This window comes from Sarcophilus harrisii, chromosome 5, assembly GCF_902635505.1.
Source record: "Sarcophilus harrisii chromosome 5, mSarHar1.11, whole genome shotgun sequence".
NCBI classification, from domain to species: Eukaryota; Metazoa; Chordata; class Mammalia; order Dasyuromorphia; family Dasyuridae; genus Sarcophilus; species Sarcophilus harrisii.
In genome coordinates this window covers 70,064,257-70,083,210 of record NC_045430.1, presented here as the reverse complement: position 1 = coordinate 70,083,210, position 18,954 = coordinate 70,064,257, and the positions used below count along the sequence as shown (strand labels likewise).

General features: G+C 36.2%; 1 protein-coding gene across 3 annotated transcripts in view; it reads right to left on the bottom strand.

Annotated features, from left to right (window-relative positions):
* Window positions 1-18,954, bottom strand: part of CPM (carboxypeptidase M) — a 73,157-nt gene that overhangs the window by 24,325 nt on the left and 29,878 nt on the right. For all 3 annotated transcript variants that reach the window (XM_031940723.1, XM_031940721.1, XM_031940722.1), the window contains exons 3-4: window positions 14,087-14,184; window positions 2,365-2,537 (exon numbers count right to left, since the gene is read on the bottom strand). In XM_031940723.1, coding sequence (XP_031796583.1) covers window positions 2,365-2,537; window positions 14,087-14,184 — 271 coding nt within the window. The remainder of the gene's footprint in view (window positions 1-2,364; window positions 2,538-14,086; window positions 14,185-18,954) is intronic.

Genomic DNA, 18,954 nt, shown 5'->3' with positions numbered 1-18,954 from the left:
TCCTTAACCAAGGACCCAAGTTATGCTGATAAGAAACTCAGATCCAAAGACTGATAAAAGGAGTTTTCTCACAATTGTCTGAGGCCCTTCTGACTACTCCCACAGCTGTCAACTTTGTGGGTGTCTGCTCCTGGATTATTTGAAGAAAGCCCCTACTCCTGAGAGGATGGCAGAACTTTCCAGGGACCTCAGAGTTTGACATCCAGATGAGACAGCTGTCCCAAGATTCAGATCAAGGGCCGTGTACATCGTTCTAGTTTTTTACTCTTTCATTTTGTTATATGCCCCACCACCAAAGCCTAATTCAAGTTTTCTTCCACTATATTTTTACTGTCCCCCCACTTTTTTGCTTGCATTTGAACAATGACTAGACAAGACCTATTCAACTCAATATCTTATTCTGGTTTCTTATGGAATCTTGGTTCACACCTGTCTATTCTTTATTGTCCAGAAGGGTACTTTCAGACCCCCTCCCCCGGAAAGGGGGAAATGTCAAGATATTAGGAAATATCCTGTTTTCTAGAGGTAAGACCCAGAAAGCAAACTGTGCCCTGAGCTAACTGATGGCTCCTGAGCTTGAGGAAGCATCAACAGGTCCAGACATGAAGCCTTGATACAAACAAATTTTTTTGTTACTAGATAACCTCAACTACTGTTGCTACATTACACTGTTTGACTCTGGCTAGTCATAAATATATAAATCAAGGTTCAGCTACACTAAAGCGTGTATTCCCTTGACCAACAGGATGATTTCAGAAAGGCCTGGAGAGACTTACACGAACTGATGCTGAGTGAAATGAGCAGGACCAGGAGATCATTATATACTTCAACAACAATACTAGATGATGACCAGTTCTGATGGATCAGGCCATCCTCAGCAACGAGATCAACCAAATCATTTCTAATGGAGCAGTAATGAACTGAACTAGTTATGCCCAGAAAAATAACTCTGGGAGATGACTAAAAACCATTACATTGAATTCCCAATCCCTATATTTATGCACACATGCATTTTTGATTTCCTTCACAAGCTAATTGCACAATAATTCAGAGTCTGATTCTTTTTGTACAGCAAAATAATGTTTTGGTCATGTATACTTATTGTGTATCTAAGTTATATTTTAATATATTTAACATCTACTGGTCATCCTGCCATCTAGGGGAGGGGGTGGGGGGGGTAAGAGGTGAAAAATTGGAACAAGAGGTTTGGCAATTGTTAATCCTGTAAAGTTACCCATGTATATATCCTGTAAATAAAAGGCTATTAAATTAAAAAAAAAAATAAAGCGTGTATTCCCTCTAGGGGTGGAACCCCAGCAAGCGATTTCCCTTACTTTAAAATTAAACTTCTGTTTGATTCCTAACTCTCTGGTCTCTAGCCTGCTCTGTTTGGCTGTAGACATCTCCATCTTAAGAAGTTCGGTTGAGACCAGTTGACACATTCAAATTTAAGATAAAGAGTATAAAAAAAATGCTAATTGGTCAAATTCCTCTTAAAAGTGAATGAAAGTGACATAATTATCATTCTCGATCACAACAGAATGGCCCAGGGGTGCAGTGTGGGTTGAGTCCAGGCAAAAGTTAATCAGAGGTAGGAAACCTACATAAGGATCTATGGTCCACTATTTTGATTTCTGTCATAGTGATGGTACTAACAATGTTTTGGGCATTCTGAATGTAATGATAATCTGAGGATATTCCCTATTACAGAGTTCAGGGAATTTAGGAGATTTCTATTTGAAAAAAATGAAATTCTTAGTGTGATCTTTTTCCCTTCACATTAAAGTCAACTGAATGGCTTAAGCAAATAGGAGTATATATCTTGACTGAAGTAAATAAAAATAATTTGACCAACTCCTTAAATGATTTCTCTCTTTAAAGGGTATGTTTTTGGGTTTTTTGGCCACTTGTTTCCAATAAACCCCTACAACATGTACTCAAGAAGTCAGTGAAAGAACCCCAATTAATCTCTCTGAGTCTCTCCCTCTGCTCTACACACATGCACATATATATACAAGCTCTATTTCTTTCTTTTTGTCTCTGTCTCTCTCTCTGACATTACACACACACACACACACACACACACAAAATCTAGGAGGGAGAAAGCAAGTTTGTTTTTTTTTTTTTTTTTAAACTGCATCATTTATTCTTTTGGCAATCTCAGGAAACCTGTGGACTTCTTAGAATAATGGTTTTAGGAAAAATTCAAAAAACAAAGAAATATGAAATTTTAGTGGAGGTTGAATGAAAAGAAGATTTTCTCCCCCCTTCCAAGTTAACAAATTTCCTCTCCCTCCTCCAACAGGTGTATAGACCCCAGGGATAGAATTTCTGATATACACAGAGACTCCAGCCAATCTTTACCTGCCATTTGAGAAATAACAGTCAGGTTCTTCAACAGATTCAAACCCATCTGGATTCATAGTAGGCATAATGTGTATCCGAGTGTTATTAATCAGGCGGGTGATTTCAGGGTCCTTTCCATCATTCTTAACCAAGTGGTCTATCAGATGGAGGAGTAACTCCCGTCCTACAGTCTACAAAGAAGAAAAATTGAGTTGAATGAAACCATTCCCTAAATTCCAAGAAATTAAGTATCACCCAGGGACATGGATTTTCTCCTTCATAAAACACAAGACCAAATGGACCAATTACTGCCAAGAATTTGCAAGTGTGCCACTCATAAGTATTTATTAAGTGCTTACTATGTTCTAGGCCAGTGGTTCTCAAACTTTTGTTTTCAATATCTTTATCCTATTAAAAATTATTGAGGATCTCTCCAAAGCGTTTTTGTTTATCTGGATTATATTTATAGACATTTACCATATTGGAAATAAAAACTATTTTTGAATTTGTAGACCTAAAAGGGTTTCAGAGATCCCCAGGATTCTCTAGACCATACTTTGAGAACCACTGTTCTAGGCACTATGCTAAGTGCTGGAAATACAAAAAAAAAAAAAAAAAAAAAAAAAAAAAAAAAAAAAAAAAAAAGGAAAAAAATAGTCCCTGCTTTTGAGGAGCTCATACATACACACACTTTTTTTGAGAGGGGAGAAAACATGCACACTACTATGGATAAACAAGCAATATACAAGATAAATAGGGTATAAACAAGAGAAGAAAGGCACTAGAATGAAGAAAGACTAGGAAAGGCTCCTTATAGTAGGTGAGATTTAAACTGGGAATGGGAAGGAAGCCCAGGAAGCCAAGAGTCAAAGATGAGGAAGCATTTCAGATATGGAGAAAATGCCTGGAGATGGAAGATGGAATGTTTTATATGAGCAAGGAAGTCAGTGTCAAGAACATATTGAGGATCCTATATTGAGGCTCCTGTCAAAGTTCTGTGACATATAAAAGTTCCAGAGACATAGTTTCTGGATATTTAGTCATTTTATTAATTGTGCTGGTAGATAATTAATAAAAAGAGTCAATGGCCCTTTCAAATGCCAAAGACTTTTTATGGAATCTACTCACTGCTTTCATGCCATTGGAAGAACAGTTGTTCCTGAGGGAGACAATCAACTCTGACTGCTTAACAATTAATGAGAAGAATAAATATTCTGAGAGGTAAACCTATTCTAATGAGGGGTTGGGCCTTTATCAATTTTGCTTCTAGTCTTAGGCAATCTAGACAAAAGATTTTTTCTCCCTTCCTCTCTCCCCAGCCTTAGTAAAAAACCATAGGCTTCCACCCATGGGAAGTTTTGTTTGGTTTTTTTTGATACAAGGGAAAGTTCTATATGGTGAGGGAATATTGAAAAATGATTGTAATACAAAAAAAGAGAACAAATTTATTTTTAAAATTAAGCTCAAATCATAAGTTTTAGGGTCCAAAATCAAGAAGGCTAAAAATTCATAAAAAACGTCATTAAATGTCTAACCTCATTTATTATATTTTAACTTCTCAAAATATCCATAATTAACTTCCACTGAAGTGAAAAATATAGTAATAATACAGCTGCAGGTTATTGAATGGCTGACAAAAGCCGCTAGATACAGTTGTTAGCAATTCATTTTCGAAATTCTTAGAATGAATTAATCAACAAGCATCTATTAAGTACCTACTCTGTGTCAGGTACCCTGTGAGGTACTAGGGATATAAACACAGAGAAAAAAATCCCTGCCCACAGGGAATTTGCCTTTCATGAATGTAAATGTATATATAACTGCAAAATATAAAATAAATATACTGTATTATTAAGTAACCTATATACAATTAGTTTTAGCTCAATTCAGACACAAGGAAGAGAAAAAACAAACAAACATGTTCTATAAAGAAGAGAGGTGCAGCTAGTTGATGCAGTGGACAGAACACCAACCCTGAAGTTAGGAGGACCTGAGTTCAAATCTGGCCTCAGACATTTAACACTTCCTGGCTGTGTGACCCTGGGCAAGTTACCCCCAATTGCCTCAAGAAAAAAAAAACACAAACAAAGAAAAGAGGCATAGGGTTGGACTGGAAAGAATAGAGGGGCTGAAGTTGGAGGTCTCCAATTCAAGTCCTATATCTGAAAATGACCATCTTTGTGATCCTGGGAAAATTATTTTATACCCTTTGAACCTCAGTTTTCTCATCTGTAAAATGTGTTTAAATTAGGTGGCCTTTTAAGTCCTTTTCAGCTCTAACTCTAAGGTCTCATGAATTTCCTAAAATGAAAAAATTTTTAAAAACGCACTAAAAATAAACAAGATACTTGTAGCATGTATGAAAGAAGTACTCAGATTTTCGAAATGCTTGGAATGAAATGAAATGGAAGAACCAATCTGTCAGTTCTCGGGTACTACACAAATGAGCTTTGATTTACAGCAGTGCCATGGAGTGTAAGTGAAAAGATGATGTGTACTATTTATTCCACGGAAAAGGCTTCCTGAAAATGAAAAAATTAAAGGAAACAGGCCCTGATATTGTTCTTTTAACTTAGGGCAATTAGGTTGTCAAAGGGGAAAAGCTAAACCTATTACCTCATAAGATTTTTGAAGATATTGAACAGAACTGGGCACCAGATATCAGGAAGGTTGTGGATAAGCTGGAGGGGGTCCAGAGGGAAACATCAGGATGTTGAAGGCCCTTAAGGTCATGCCATATAAAGCTCAGTTGGTCTTTAGCCCCCCCCAAAGGGAAGAAAAAGTAGAAAAGGGAACGTGATAGGTAACTGTCTTCAAAAGAAAGGGTCTGCTTAAATTTAGGTTGTTAAATGTATTTACTAGTCTGGTACTGCTTGACTAGGGAGGCAGAATTAGGAAGAATGGGAAGAAGTCAGGAAAAATACTGTTAACAATTAATGCTATCAAAAAATGGAACTCCTCCAGGTATAATGAAATGAAGACTCTGGTCTCTTTTCCTCATATACTTCATCTCTCGACTCCCAGCTGTCTGCCCTGCCTGGAATACTCTTGTTCCTCATTTCTTCCATTTGGTTTCTGTAAAGTTCTATTTAAAAACCTATGTTCTAAAAAAGGGATAGGATATATAAGGCTTCTGAAGTCAGCTGCATAATCAACTTTGGGAGATGATGAACTGAAAGCCAGGTATAACTACCTCCCACTGCTTGAGTTGTATAAATTGATGATTTTGTATAGCTAGCGAATGATAATATAAATATCCAAATGACCCTTGACAGAAAAAAAGTTCCCCACACCGGTTCTAAAGGATGCATTTTTTGATTTCCCCCCTTAAGTATAGCATCTTTATTCTGTTGATTCAAATTTACATTCTCTATTATCTTGCTTGTCCATAGTTGTTGGAATATCTACTCCATTAAACTGTGAACAACACCTTGAGGGTAGAATCTGTCTTTTGTCTCTTTTTGTATTTTCAGTGGAACTTAATAAATACTTGTTAACTTGACTTGAATAAATAGCTTCAAGAGGCAGTAGGATATTCCTCACTGGAGTTTTCAAAGTAACAACTGTATAAGCACTGGATGTGCATATTCTAAAAAGAATTATTATTAGCAAGTATAAGCTGGCTCAAACTCTACAAAAAATACTTAAAATAAAATAAGAAAAGGTCCTGCTAATCCCAAAGGTTCAGGATATTTGGTAACCATAGCCTGGAGGTGATTAACACAAAAAGAACACAAGCACAAAAAGTAATTTTAAGAAATGAATGGACAGTTTGCGTAAATTGGGCACTTTGCCCAGAATAAAGATAGACTGTCTAATTGCCCTGTAGGATCTTATAAAATCTAGAAGAATGAACATAAACAGGGACATTTTCCCAAGAAATTATTTATCTAAAAGTCAGTATATTTTGACTACGTTTTTCTACATTTAACTTAATATTTTTGGTATTTGGAGAGAGTATGTAGAGAAGTTAGAATATGAATCCCTTTTCCATATACTTCACCTGGAAATATTCCAAGCCCTCAATTGCTCTATGATCTCCACCCTGTAAGTATTTTCTCTGCCAGTGAGTATTGTGACCCAGCCACACCTTTCTCATCCTGTGTGGTTCTTCTAAATGTCTCTTTCAGAGGATAAATCCCAATGGACTGTCTAGAAACCAACCAACACTATGTAAAAATCATGAGGAGTTTGCCATTTTGCTGCCAAACTTTGAAAGATTTGAGAATGGGAAAAAGGAAGAAGGGCTCCTAGTCAGTCCATATCTGTCCCCGATAGTCATTCTGGCTAACCTGAATGTTCATTAAATAATGAGAAAGGAAGATTGTTTTGAAATAATTCCTAGGGAAAAGACGAGAAGCTATCACCAAAAGATGCTTTAGGATGACATCCCATTTTCTATCTCCATGACTTTCATCATCATTGCTTCTTAGAATACCCAGCTCCTTTTCAAAGGTCAACTTGAGTGTTCTTGCCTATATAAGGTCTGATTTCCTAATCATTTTATTTGTATGTAAGTTTCTTTAAATTTACATACATGGACATGTTATTTTCTTCTATAGAATCAATGGCAAAAAACAATGTTATTAATGTATAGAGCATACAGCACAACACTTAACATCTTTCTTGCTGCTATTCAGTCATGTCTGACTCTTGGTAAGCTCATTTGAAGTTTTCTTGATAAAGATACTGGAGTGGTTTGCCATTTCCTTCTTCAGCTCATTTTATAGATGAGGAAACCAAGGCAAACAAGGATAAGTGACTTGCTCATGGTCATACAGTAAGTGTTTGAGGTCAGATTTGAACTTAAATCTTGCTGACTCCAGGACCAGTCCTCTTGGCCAGCAAAGTCCCCTTTGATGTCTAAGAGGTGCTTTAAAAATTCTTATTAATGAACATTTACTGGATTGATCAATATGATGACAGAGCTAGAATTCATAACATAAAGAACGTTTGACTCTCAGAAATGGGAGTGGGAAAAGTCACGATACCCATGTTCAAATATCTGAATATCACACAGAAGAGGGATTTTTATTTGCTATCCAATGACAGAACTAGCTTGGTTCAATGGGTGGAAATTATAGAGACAGGTTTGGAGTCATTAAAAGGGAAACATTACTTGTAAAATGGAGAAACCTGCCTTCTTATTTGGAATGTCATTAGGTGGTTGTGGTGGTAGTGAGGGACCTGCCATTTTATAATTCCCATTTATAGCCTACTCCCCTTCTCCACAACTTTATTTTCAAAATTTATTTTCCTTTCCCTCAACAGAGTAGAAAAGGAAGAAGAAAAGAACCGAGAGAAAGGCCTATTTTAAGAAGAGATGGGGTTGAGGTGGGGCGATTTTCAGACTTGTGAGCTCACAAGAATATCTGATTTCAGGACAGAGGATAGATTCCTCATATTAGGAAAGATGGTCTGGAGAAATCATTGAAGAGAAAGGCATCCCTTGCGGGAAAACTGGGACATTGATGCATTGTTGGTGGAGTTGTGAACGAATCCAACCATTTTGGAGAGTAGTTTGGAACTATGCTCAAAAAGTTATCAAACTGTGCATACCCTTTGATTCAGCAGTGTTACTACTGGGATTATATCCCAAAGAGATTATAAAGAAGGGAAAGGGACCTGTATGTGCACGAATGTTTGTGGCAGCCCTTTTTGTAGTGGCTAGAAACTGGAAACTGAATGGATGTCCATCAGTTGGAGAATGGCTGAATAAATTGTGGTATATGAATATTATGGAATATTACTGTTCTGTAAGAAATGACCAACAGGATGATTTCAGAAAGGCCTGGAGAGACTTACACGAACTGATGCTGAGTGAAATGAGCAGGACCAGGAGATCATTATATACTTCAACAACAATACTATATGATGACCAGTTCTGATGGACCAGGCCATCCTCAGCAACGAGATCAACCAAATCATTTCCAATGGAGCAGTAATGAACTGAACCAGCTATGCCCAGAAAAAGAACTCTGGGAGATGACTAAAAACCATTACATTGAATTCCCAATCCCTATATTTATGCCCACCTGCATTTTTGATTTCCTTCACAAGCTAATTGTACAATATTTCAGAGTCTGATTCTTTTTGTACAGCAAAATAACGTTTTGGTCATGTATACTTATTGTGTATCTAATTTATATTTTAATATATTTAACATCTACTGGTCATCCTGCCATCTAGGGGAGGGGGGGGGGGGGTAAGAGGTGAAAAATTGGAACAAGAGGTTTGGCAATTGTTAATGCTGTAAAGTTACCCATGCATATATCCTGTAAATAAAAGGCTATTAAATAAAAAAAAAATTAGAGAATGTATAAAAAAAATAATAAAATAAAATTTAAAAAAAAAAAAAAAAAAAAAAAGAAGAGAAAGGCATCCCTGATGGCAAAACATAATAATGATTCCTTGTCTGACCGTCAAAGACATTTTCTTTCTTTGGTAGAGGATGTTCATATGCAAACCAAGGCCCAAATTAACTGGGAAAAAACCCTGTTCACACTTTGTTGACAATGTTTGAAAAAGGAAGTATAAGTTTCATCTTAGAAATTATTTGTCCTCCTTGATTTCATAAGAGGCTACCTTCTCAGGTGACAGTGCTTTTATAAATAAACTCTCTCACCCTTAACTACCAATATCAATAGATTCCATGCCAGACATAAGAGGAGATTGTAGAAAGAAGAGAAGAGAGGTCCTACTGATAATGGCCACTCTAATTAGGCAAAGGGTTGTCTCTTAGGGTTTGTTAATTTTCTATACTGTGATTAACCTCAGTTCACCAAAAATGTCCACTAGCAACTATTTTAAGAATAGCACCAATAAGCTATTATCTGGAGATCAGAGAGTATTCAACCCTTATCAGACTTAAACAGTAAGTCATTTGAATGAGAAGGTAGGGGGGAAACCACAGCACCAATTTCCCTTTTAAAGGCAACAACCATTTTAGAATGATGGCCAGTTCTGGCCATCTCAGTTCCTCCGACACAGACCAAAAAAAAAAAAAAAAAAAAAAAAAGAAAAGACTTCTCCCCCCCAATAATAGATAGGACCGCAGCAATAATAGATAGAAATAGTAGCTAATTAGCAAAATGCTGTTAAGAAGTAGCTTATAAATTATTAGCCCAATCTTTTCTTCCCTCCAACTTTTTACTGCCTCCTGTTTGTAGATTGTGGTATCTGCCCCACATAGGTAGCAAAATAGTGAGTGAACCCATTTATAAAATACTGTCACCTGAGATGCACACATTTTGTAACCCCATTGATCAGTGCCTTGATAGAGAAACACTAATTTTTAAAAGGAGTGAGTCTATTGGGCCTGTACTCCAAAAAGATCATAAGAGAAGAGAAAGAACCACATGTGCAAAAATGTTTGTAGCAGCTTTTTTTTGTAGTGGGAAGGAATTGGAAACTGAGTGGACGTCCCTCAACTGGGGAATGGTTGAATAAGTTATGGTGTGTGAAGGTAATGAAATATTAATGTTCTATAAAAAATGATTTCAGAAAATCTTGGAAAAACTTACATAAACTGATAATACCGAGTAAAGTGAGCAGAACCAGGAGAATATCATAGACAGCAACAGCAAGATAGACATAGCTTTTCTTGGCAATGCAGTGACTCAAGACAATTCCAATAGGCTAGGAATGGAAAATGCCACCGATATAGAGAGAGAGCTATGGAGATTGAATGTAGATCAAAGCATAGTTTTTTTCCCTTTTGATCCGATTTCCTTGCACATGACAAATATGGAAATATCTGTAAAAGAATTATACATGTATAACATATTTGCTTGCTGTCTTGAGGAGAGAAATAAGGGAGACAGAAAAAATTTAGAATATAAAATCTTACAAAAATGAATGCTGAAAATGATCTTTACATGTACTTAGAATAATAAAATACTATTGAAAAAAAAAAAAAAAAAAGAGTGAGAGAACCATCACACAACAAAGAGGAAGTGGCCAGAGCTTCTAGCTTCAAATTTGTTCTCTCACTGTGTTGAGAAAAAGTAAAAAATATATATACACATGAGTTTATTTCTATTTTTTTGCAATATTGTGTGATATGTAGTCAAAGGACTTGAGTTTAGAACAGGGGTATCTGAGAGAGGAATTTTAAATGAAGTCTTCCCAACTCATGGCCAAGAACTGTATCCACCGCATTAGCTGTTGCCTCAAGTAAATCAAGTAAATTGCTATAAAAATTATAGACATAACCAAAGACTATTCATGAGACTCCAGGGGCACCATCAACAGATATAATGTAAATAAATACCTATGGCATGTTCAGAATATGTGGGACAACAATGAAAATTGTGTTAGGACTTTTAAAAGAATTTCATTTTTATATGCTCCGAAGCTGAAATCCCAGCCCCAAACTATGTTCTAGTCAAAGAACAATGAATTGCAGCCAGAGCATAGGGATCCCAATGCTGACTCTTCTGTTTATATGGACCTTCAGGCTCTAAGTCAGCATACTTCACCTTTATTTGGGATCATGGATTCTTTTTGGCAGTGTGGCGAAACCTAATACAACTGTGCTTCATTGTTTACCTTGGTAAGGGAAGGAAATGCTAAATTTCAGTTGAAGATTAGTAAAAATAAAGATGTATTTTTTTTTTTCTCTCCAAACAAATCATGGGCTTTCTCAAAATCTAGCCACAGATCCCAATTATGGAACGCCTGTTCTAAGTGATTAGACAAGATGTAAGATTTTACCTGGGGCAACTAGTGACAGCTTGGGCAGTGAATTAAGGAAAGATGGCAGGATTTTACTGGGGATTACGGAGAATACTTCAATGTCCAAAAGAAGGCATCTCCAATAATGTGTATGCTGCTTTGCCTTCCAATACTGCTGGCCCTGTTTGAGAGAATGTTATATTCTTCCTTGGCTCCTATTACTGGTACACAGCTCCTGGAAACCTCCAGAATAAGGTACATAGGATTTTTACACAAGTTCTGTTTATTCTAATAGACTGCTACTAACTAGGAAAGACAAGCAAATGTTTGTTGTCTGGTTTCAAAATCCCACCTAAAGATAAACTGGGGAGTTCCTCAGACTCAGACAGGATTTCCTTAGAAGTGCTGATCTAAAGTGGCATAAAAAACATCAGAGAATAGTCACAAGCTGCTGAAAGGTGGAAGATGTTTGTGTGAGAGCAGGGGGAGGGAAAGGAAAAGATAATCTAACTTTTTTTGCTTTCAAATTTTGAGTTCAGAGGGTTAACTTCTCAGTAGCAGGCTGATACCTCTGAACCAGTGGGAATTCTGGGTTAAGTGGAAAAACATATGTCTTCTCTTTAACAGAGATTCAGGAGGTCCATGTTACCCAAGGTTAGATAGTAAAAAGGAAAGTTTGTTTGCAATCTGTGATGTTTATGATCATTCCAACAGCTTTGCTGAAACAATCTTTTTTTTTTTTTTGGAGGGGAGGAGGTTAGAGATGGTAATTTTTTTCTTTAAGTATATATTTTTATTTTGAACTTAAATACCAATTAAAGAACACACACATATACATCAAACATAAAAGGGGATTACATATGATATCATGGATCACCCTTTCATATTATTTACTTAAAAAAAACCTTATATAATAAATTGTTTTAATGGACAGCAAAAAGATAGTCATTTTGACTAAAATGCTATTCTCTTACCCAGACCAATGATGTCTGCTCATAAGGAACAGTGTGGCAAATTTGGCAAAATTTCCACTGTGGATTGCAACTTCCAGCTTTCCTTAATAGGGAATCTATCCTGCTATAGTTGGAGAAATAGGTATCTGAACCAAAAAAGAGAACCATGTTGAGCTGCATGCTTAAGAAAGAGAGGTAGGTTATGTCATGAGAGATGGGTCTGTTTATATAATAGAGCCTTGGCTTTTTTAGGGGGGAGGGGAAAGGAAGAATTAAGCCCAAAACGGGAAACAATATCAAAGCAACTCAACTCTACTGCAAAGTCAGGTGTTGGAATATGTCTGCAACTTAACATTTCTTGACAATCAGTATATTTTGTAGGGTATTATGTTGGAGAATAGTTTTTTCCTGTTTATATTTGTTAGTGGGAACTACCTTTTCCCTGCCTGTGGATGACTGATGTTAGCAATATAAATCCACCCACTTCAGTCTGATAAACAGAAAACATGCAAGCTGCCACATACTTAAAATATTGCAAAGGAACTATAGGGAGGCACCTTCAATCCATTGCAAAAGATTCAGTTGGGAAAGATAAAGAATGATGAAATGATGACTGTTTTGTAATAGATCCTATTGCCAACCAGAAAAGATGGCAGATACTTTGGACTATAAGCCCATGGAAGCATTAAGCATCTTTTATTTAAAGGACATAGAAAATATTCCCTGTTGGGTTAGAGAATTTTGCTTCCTGAAGGCATCCATTTGACTATTTTGCTCCTAAGACTCTTGATTTCAAACATAAGATAATTATAATATAACTCCATTTGGCAGATTTGGAAAATTCCCATGAACCACTGGGCAGATTCCTAGGGCTTGGTGTATGGAAACCATGAATCCTTTCCTCCCAAAAGTATTAAAAGTTGCATCAGTAGATTTTAGGTTGCTTGAGGAATGACTTTGACCTAACCCTTCAGAATAATGGAAGACATACAGGCAACTGTTCTGTCTCTTTCTACTAGTCAATAAGCATTTTTGAGCACTATAACATGTGCTAAGAAAACAAAGAAAAGCAAAATTAATCCCTGCTCATGAGAACTTATAACTTACAAAACAGAACTACATATATATATATACACACACACACAAGATATATATTGGATATATAAAAAGTAATCTTTGAGGCAAGGCACTAACATTAAAAGGAACTGGGAAAGGCTTTTTGGGCAAGATCAATGACAAGATAAGAGTACAAGGAATTTGAAAGAAAAGGATACTGTAAAGTTGAATTGGTTTATCAAGTGCTATAGAAGAGGAAGGGATTAAAGTATAATTGGAATGGAAATCAACCAATAAACACTTATAAAGCACCTACTGTGTGTGCTGGACACTGCTAAGTGGAGGGGTGATGTCCTGGAAAAAGCTAATCGGTAAGAGCATTGAAATTATGGTAATGTATGAAGAATAGCTAAAAGATGAATAAAAGATTATGATCACATCAGAGTTGATGAATGTGGAAGTAGACTTCTTGTGGGTGATAGCAAGATCAGAGGTATAACATATTTATATGAGTGGGGTAGAAGGATAGGTCATGGGAAGTGAGTTAAGTTGAATAGTTAGGGAGATTGAGAATATATTAATATGTATGTTGAAGTTCCCTAATATGAGAGAAGTCAGAAAAGAGAGCCTCAGAACCAGAAACTAAACTCATTAAGGAAGGAGAAGAAATACTCTGGTGATAAGAGCTAACAGAATCTTGGATTCAATACAAATATGTATTGAAGGATCTCAAAGAATATAATTTGAGTGTTCAATGTAGAGGAAGATCATGGTTGTAGAGGAAGACCATGGAAGGGGCCATGTTGAGCCAGGACTATATCAGCATCTCCATAATGATCAGTAGATTAGGGAAATGAATTAAAAATGCAAGCCCTGAGGTAAAGAGTAGTTGGCCAGTGATGACATATCAGAATGTTCACTCTCCCTGCTTCTTCTTTGAGATTTGACTTCTTTGTGATTTAGGACCTTAGCAATCCCAAATATAAGCCAGTTATAGCAATGCACACAAAATGATTCTCTTAGAGGTGTAATGGAAATTGAGATCTCATACATACCTCATCACCATGCATGTTACCGATGTACTTAAACTCTGGAATCCCAATCTTGTGTTCCTTTGGAGATCTTCCCACAACAAGAACCCATAGATTTCTGCCTTTATAGGGGAAAAAAAGAAATTAAGATTAAGTGATCTTTAAAGAAACAGTGATGTTTGTTTTATATATATATATATAAAATGAAAATATAATGAGATATATATTGAATATATATAATGATATATATATATATATATATATATAATGAAAATGTAGCACTAGGAACAGGAAATAGAGGGGGAAACAACTCTGTCTCACTAGAATATATTCTATTTTTTTCTACTATTCTACTATTATTCTACTATTCTACTAAAAACTAACACCTTAATGTTTACACTACATATCCAAAGCAAAAGCCTTTCATTTTTAAACACAATTTTTTAGTTTTTCAGGATAAATGTTTTAAAAAGGTAAGAATTATGGGGACTCATGGTTAATTTTCAGAAATATTTAGACATTTTATAGTCTTAAGCCAGGTCTCATAAATTATACAAATAATATTCCTTTATATAGTTTGTAGAAAGGTCAAATGCTTTTCTCAAAACCATTGGTTGGTTGTAGAAGACAGATGGCTGTTGGAGAGGCTATAAACAACTTTAGTCAGAAATTCTCAACAGAAAGAATGTGAAAAGACAACATCAATAATATCGATTCCAGGAGACGATTTTTTCCTCCAAGTAAACCATCCAAAATCCTATTCAAATGTTTATAAGACTCCATCTTTGCCTGATCTTGACCACATAGTTTTTATAGAATTATAAAGAGTCAGAAGCTGACATGCATCTCATTTGATCCTCATCACGGCCCTAGAAGGTGGGTAGTCCAAGGAGGCTGAGAAAGGTTAGGATTTGTCCAAAGTCATGCAGATACATAGTGACACTTGAATTCAGCAGCTAAATGGTGTCAGTGAATAGAGCACTGGGCCTGAGACACTAATTAGCTTGTGTCCTTGGGCAAGTCACTTAACCTTGTTTGCCTCAGTTTTCTCATTTCTAAAATGGGTTGGAGAAGGAAACAGCAAAATCACTCCAGTATCTTTACCAAGAAAACCCCAAATAGGGTCATGAAAAAAATGGACATGACTGAATGACAACAAAATGACTCCTTGTTAATGTTCTTTCCATTATAAAACACTACTCCTCTCCCCTAAAACAAACATCATTGAGCAATTTGGGATCAGTATTAGGAAATAGTTACCAATATATTCTAATGTCCTAATTCCAAAGTGTCATTTTTTTTTTTTTTTGGAAAAAAATATTTTTTCTTCTTATTATAGCTTTTTAATTGAGAAAACATATGCATCGGTAATTTTTCAACACTGACCCTTGCAAAAACTTCTGTTCCAACTTTTCCCTTCCTTCCTTCCACCCCCTCCCCCTAGATGGCAGGTAGTCCAAAGTGTCATTTTTTTTTAAATTGGAGGTTAAGAACTAGATTTGGAATTTCAGTGACAGACAACTCCAGGGTAAAGAAACTTCTTCCACCCTAATGCAGGCTAGCACATTTTGTGCAGTCCAAGTCTCATACATAAGCATCCCTGTGAACAACCACATGTTAGTATTTCTGTTTTATTGCATTTTTATTTGTATTGTTCAATAATTTCCGATGCCATTTCCATTTGATTCTGTCTCACTGGGAAGCACTCCTGACTGCAATGTAGCCCATGGAGAAATTACGTGCTCTGTTCGTGGTTAGTAGCACTTAGCCCTATGCTCAAGGAAGTAGGAATTTAATTTAATAAATGCTTATTAAATTGTATAGAATGTTATAGTCTCAGGGAGGAGAGTCTGATAGCTTGCTGAGTCAGTTTGTATAGAATTGGGGATCTCATGCTTCTAATTGCTGAACTCCAGGGTGGGATGTACCTTTAAATTGCCATTTAAGAACTAGAGAATGGTTATTAATCTTGTTTAGCATTTGATCCCTAGTTTGTTTTTCGTTTGCCATGGGAAATTACTTAAAGAGTCTGAAAAACTTTTACCTGCAGGAGATAATTTACTTATTTATTAATTTATCTATTTATTAAATATTGGTCACTGGAGGGAACGAATAGCTACCCAAGGCCTATCTCAGTGACTCAGCGACCAAAATTCTCCCTAAAAGGAGCCCTGTGTATAATGAAAAGATTGTTAAACTTGACATGAAGAGAGAACTGGACTTGAATCCTACCTCTGAGCAAATGACAATTTTTCTGAACCTGTTATATCATCTTTTAAAAGAATATTTTTAAAAGTATAACAACACGGGGGCAGCTAGATGGCGCAGTAGATAGAGCACCAGTCCTGAATTCAGGAGGACCCAAGTTCAAATGTGACCTCAGATGCGTTACACTTGCTAGCTGTGTGATCCTGAACAAGTCACTTAATCCCAATTGCCTTAGTCAAAAAAAAAAAAAAAAAAAAAAAAAAAGAAAAAGAAAAAGAAAGAAAGAAAGAAAAAAGAATTTTATTGCCGATGCTTGTAATGCTGGCTCAAATATTTGTTATAAGGCTCAAATTATAATGTATATAAACAAACTGTATAACTTGTAGCTCTAGTTAGTGACATGGGAATGGGGTTGGGTTATGTAACTCTTTAGTTAACCAAAAATACTGTCTTCCCTTATCCATACAACATAACAGAGGATACTGTAGTTAAAGGGCAGCATATTCACTATTTCCGTGGCAGATGTTAAACATTAACATTTGCTTTCATATAATCTCCTTTCTCGGAGGTCATTAAAAACCGAGTAGTTACTAACTGAAAACTTTTCACTTTTTTAGAACTCCCTTTTCCTCATGTGAAAAGTCAGGGGAGTTGGTAAATGATGGTTAAGATATTTTCTGGCTATGACCTCCCATGACCCTATAATCTAAGAGGACAGTTGAATTTTTCTCATATTTTGCACCAAATTCTCCACCCCCAAAGTGCCGAGGGATTAATAAACATTTGTTGAACTAAATTGAAATCGATAGAACTTCAGGGACAAGACAGCAGGCGCCAATTTTATCATCACTGGCCCTAAATGAATTGCAAGATGAGAATTTTATTTTGCATAACCCCAGTGGCAGCAAGCCGAAGGCTGGGGGAAAAAAATCCAATAAAAGAGATAAGTGTATAAACCCGACAAGCAACCCTTCTTGGTAAGAGAAACTACTTTAAGGATGCCCCTCCCCCTCACTTTTCCTCTGTCCTTCTGAGAACCAGGCCATTCTTGGCCCATTCAACATATTTTCAAAGGTCAAGAGCAGGTTAGCAGGGTGGGGACTTCAAATATGAAAGAAAGCAATGTTGGAAGGCACTTCTTTCTCTCAAAAGGTCTTGCTGATAACAGGTGTGCCGAAAAGTTCTCAAGGACTTTTGCTCTCTTCTCTCTACAAAATAAGCTAAACTTTGAATACTCTCTCTCATTAACTCGGTTCTGTTCAGATCCAATTACTCTCTCAGGGGTTTTTCCATGAGCAGTGAGTGACTAAATTCAAAACAATGCATATTGATTGGGACAGTTGAGAATGACAAAAGCACCCTGGAAACCCTGAGAATATTAATTCATGTAGTCAACAAATATTTATATATGTGAGGCAATCTAACAGTAATAGCAGAATATAATGGACTGAATATATTCTATTAGTCCTATTATTTTAATGGAAAGAGTATGAGACTTGGGAGTCTGATGCTCATGAACTCAGTGATCACTAAACTTCAAATTCCTCATCTACAAAAACAGGGATGATTGGGGTGCCATAGTGGATACAGAGCTACACTTAAAGCTTAGAATACTTGAGTTCAAATCCTGATGTAGACATTGACTAGCTAGATGACTGTCAACAAATTATATAATTTCTCTTAGCCTGTATCCCCATCTGTAAAATGGGTATAATAACAGCATCTATATGATAGGTTATTGTGAAGACCAAATAATATGATATATGGAAATTATATATAAATGCTATTATTATTACTTCTAGTAGTAATTACAGTGCCTCACTCCCATGGTTGCTGTTAAGTTTCAAATGAAATCTGTGTAAAATGCCATATAAAATGCTATTACCTCTGGCTTAGAAATTTAGGATTTTATCTTTATATATGTTTGGTACCTAGCCCAGTGCATTCCAAGGTAGGTTCTTAACAAGAAATGTTTAATGATTGAACAAATGGCCTTCTGGCCTTATGCAATAATGTGTTGATGCAACACATTACTAAGAATTACTGAAGTTCAGTTGTGACTCTTCCAAGACTCCATATGGGATTTTCTTGGCAAAGATACTAGAGTGGTTTGCCATTTCCTTCTTCAGGAAATTAAGGCAAACATTAAGTGACTTGCCTATGGTTACACAGTAAGTATATCTGAGACCATATTTGAACTCAACTCTTCCTGATTTTTGGCTCTTCATTGGGCCATTTAGCTACTTTTAAGAGGTACTATTCAAGACAGGATAAGGGTTTATACCACCAGAGTAGGTGTTAGGAGTTCAAAGGAAGAACAAATTGAGAACAAGTAGGATAATCAGGAAAGATTTCATTATGGAGGTGAGATATGATTGAAGCCTTACAGGATCCTGGTAAAAGGCCAAAAAGAGAGAAGACAGTGTTGAGCATCTAGGTGCCATGTTGGATTGAGTGCCAAGTCAGAAATGCTCAACTTTCAAGAGTTCAAATCTGGCTTCAGACACTTTCAAGTTGTATGAACCTGAACAACTCAGTTAGCCTTATTTGCCTCAGTTTCCAAATCTGTAAAAATGAGTTGAAGGAAATGGCAAATCACTCCAACATCTTTTCCAGAACCTCAAATGGAGTCACCAAGAATTGGTTAAGCGTGAAAAACAACTCAACAAAAGAAAACAGCATTC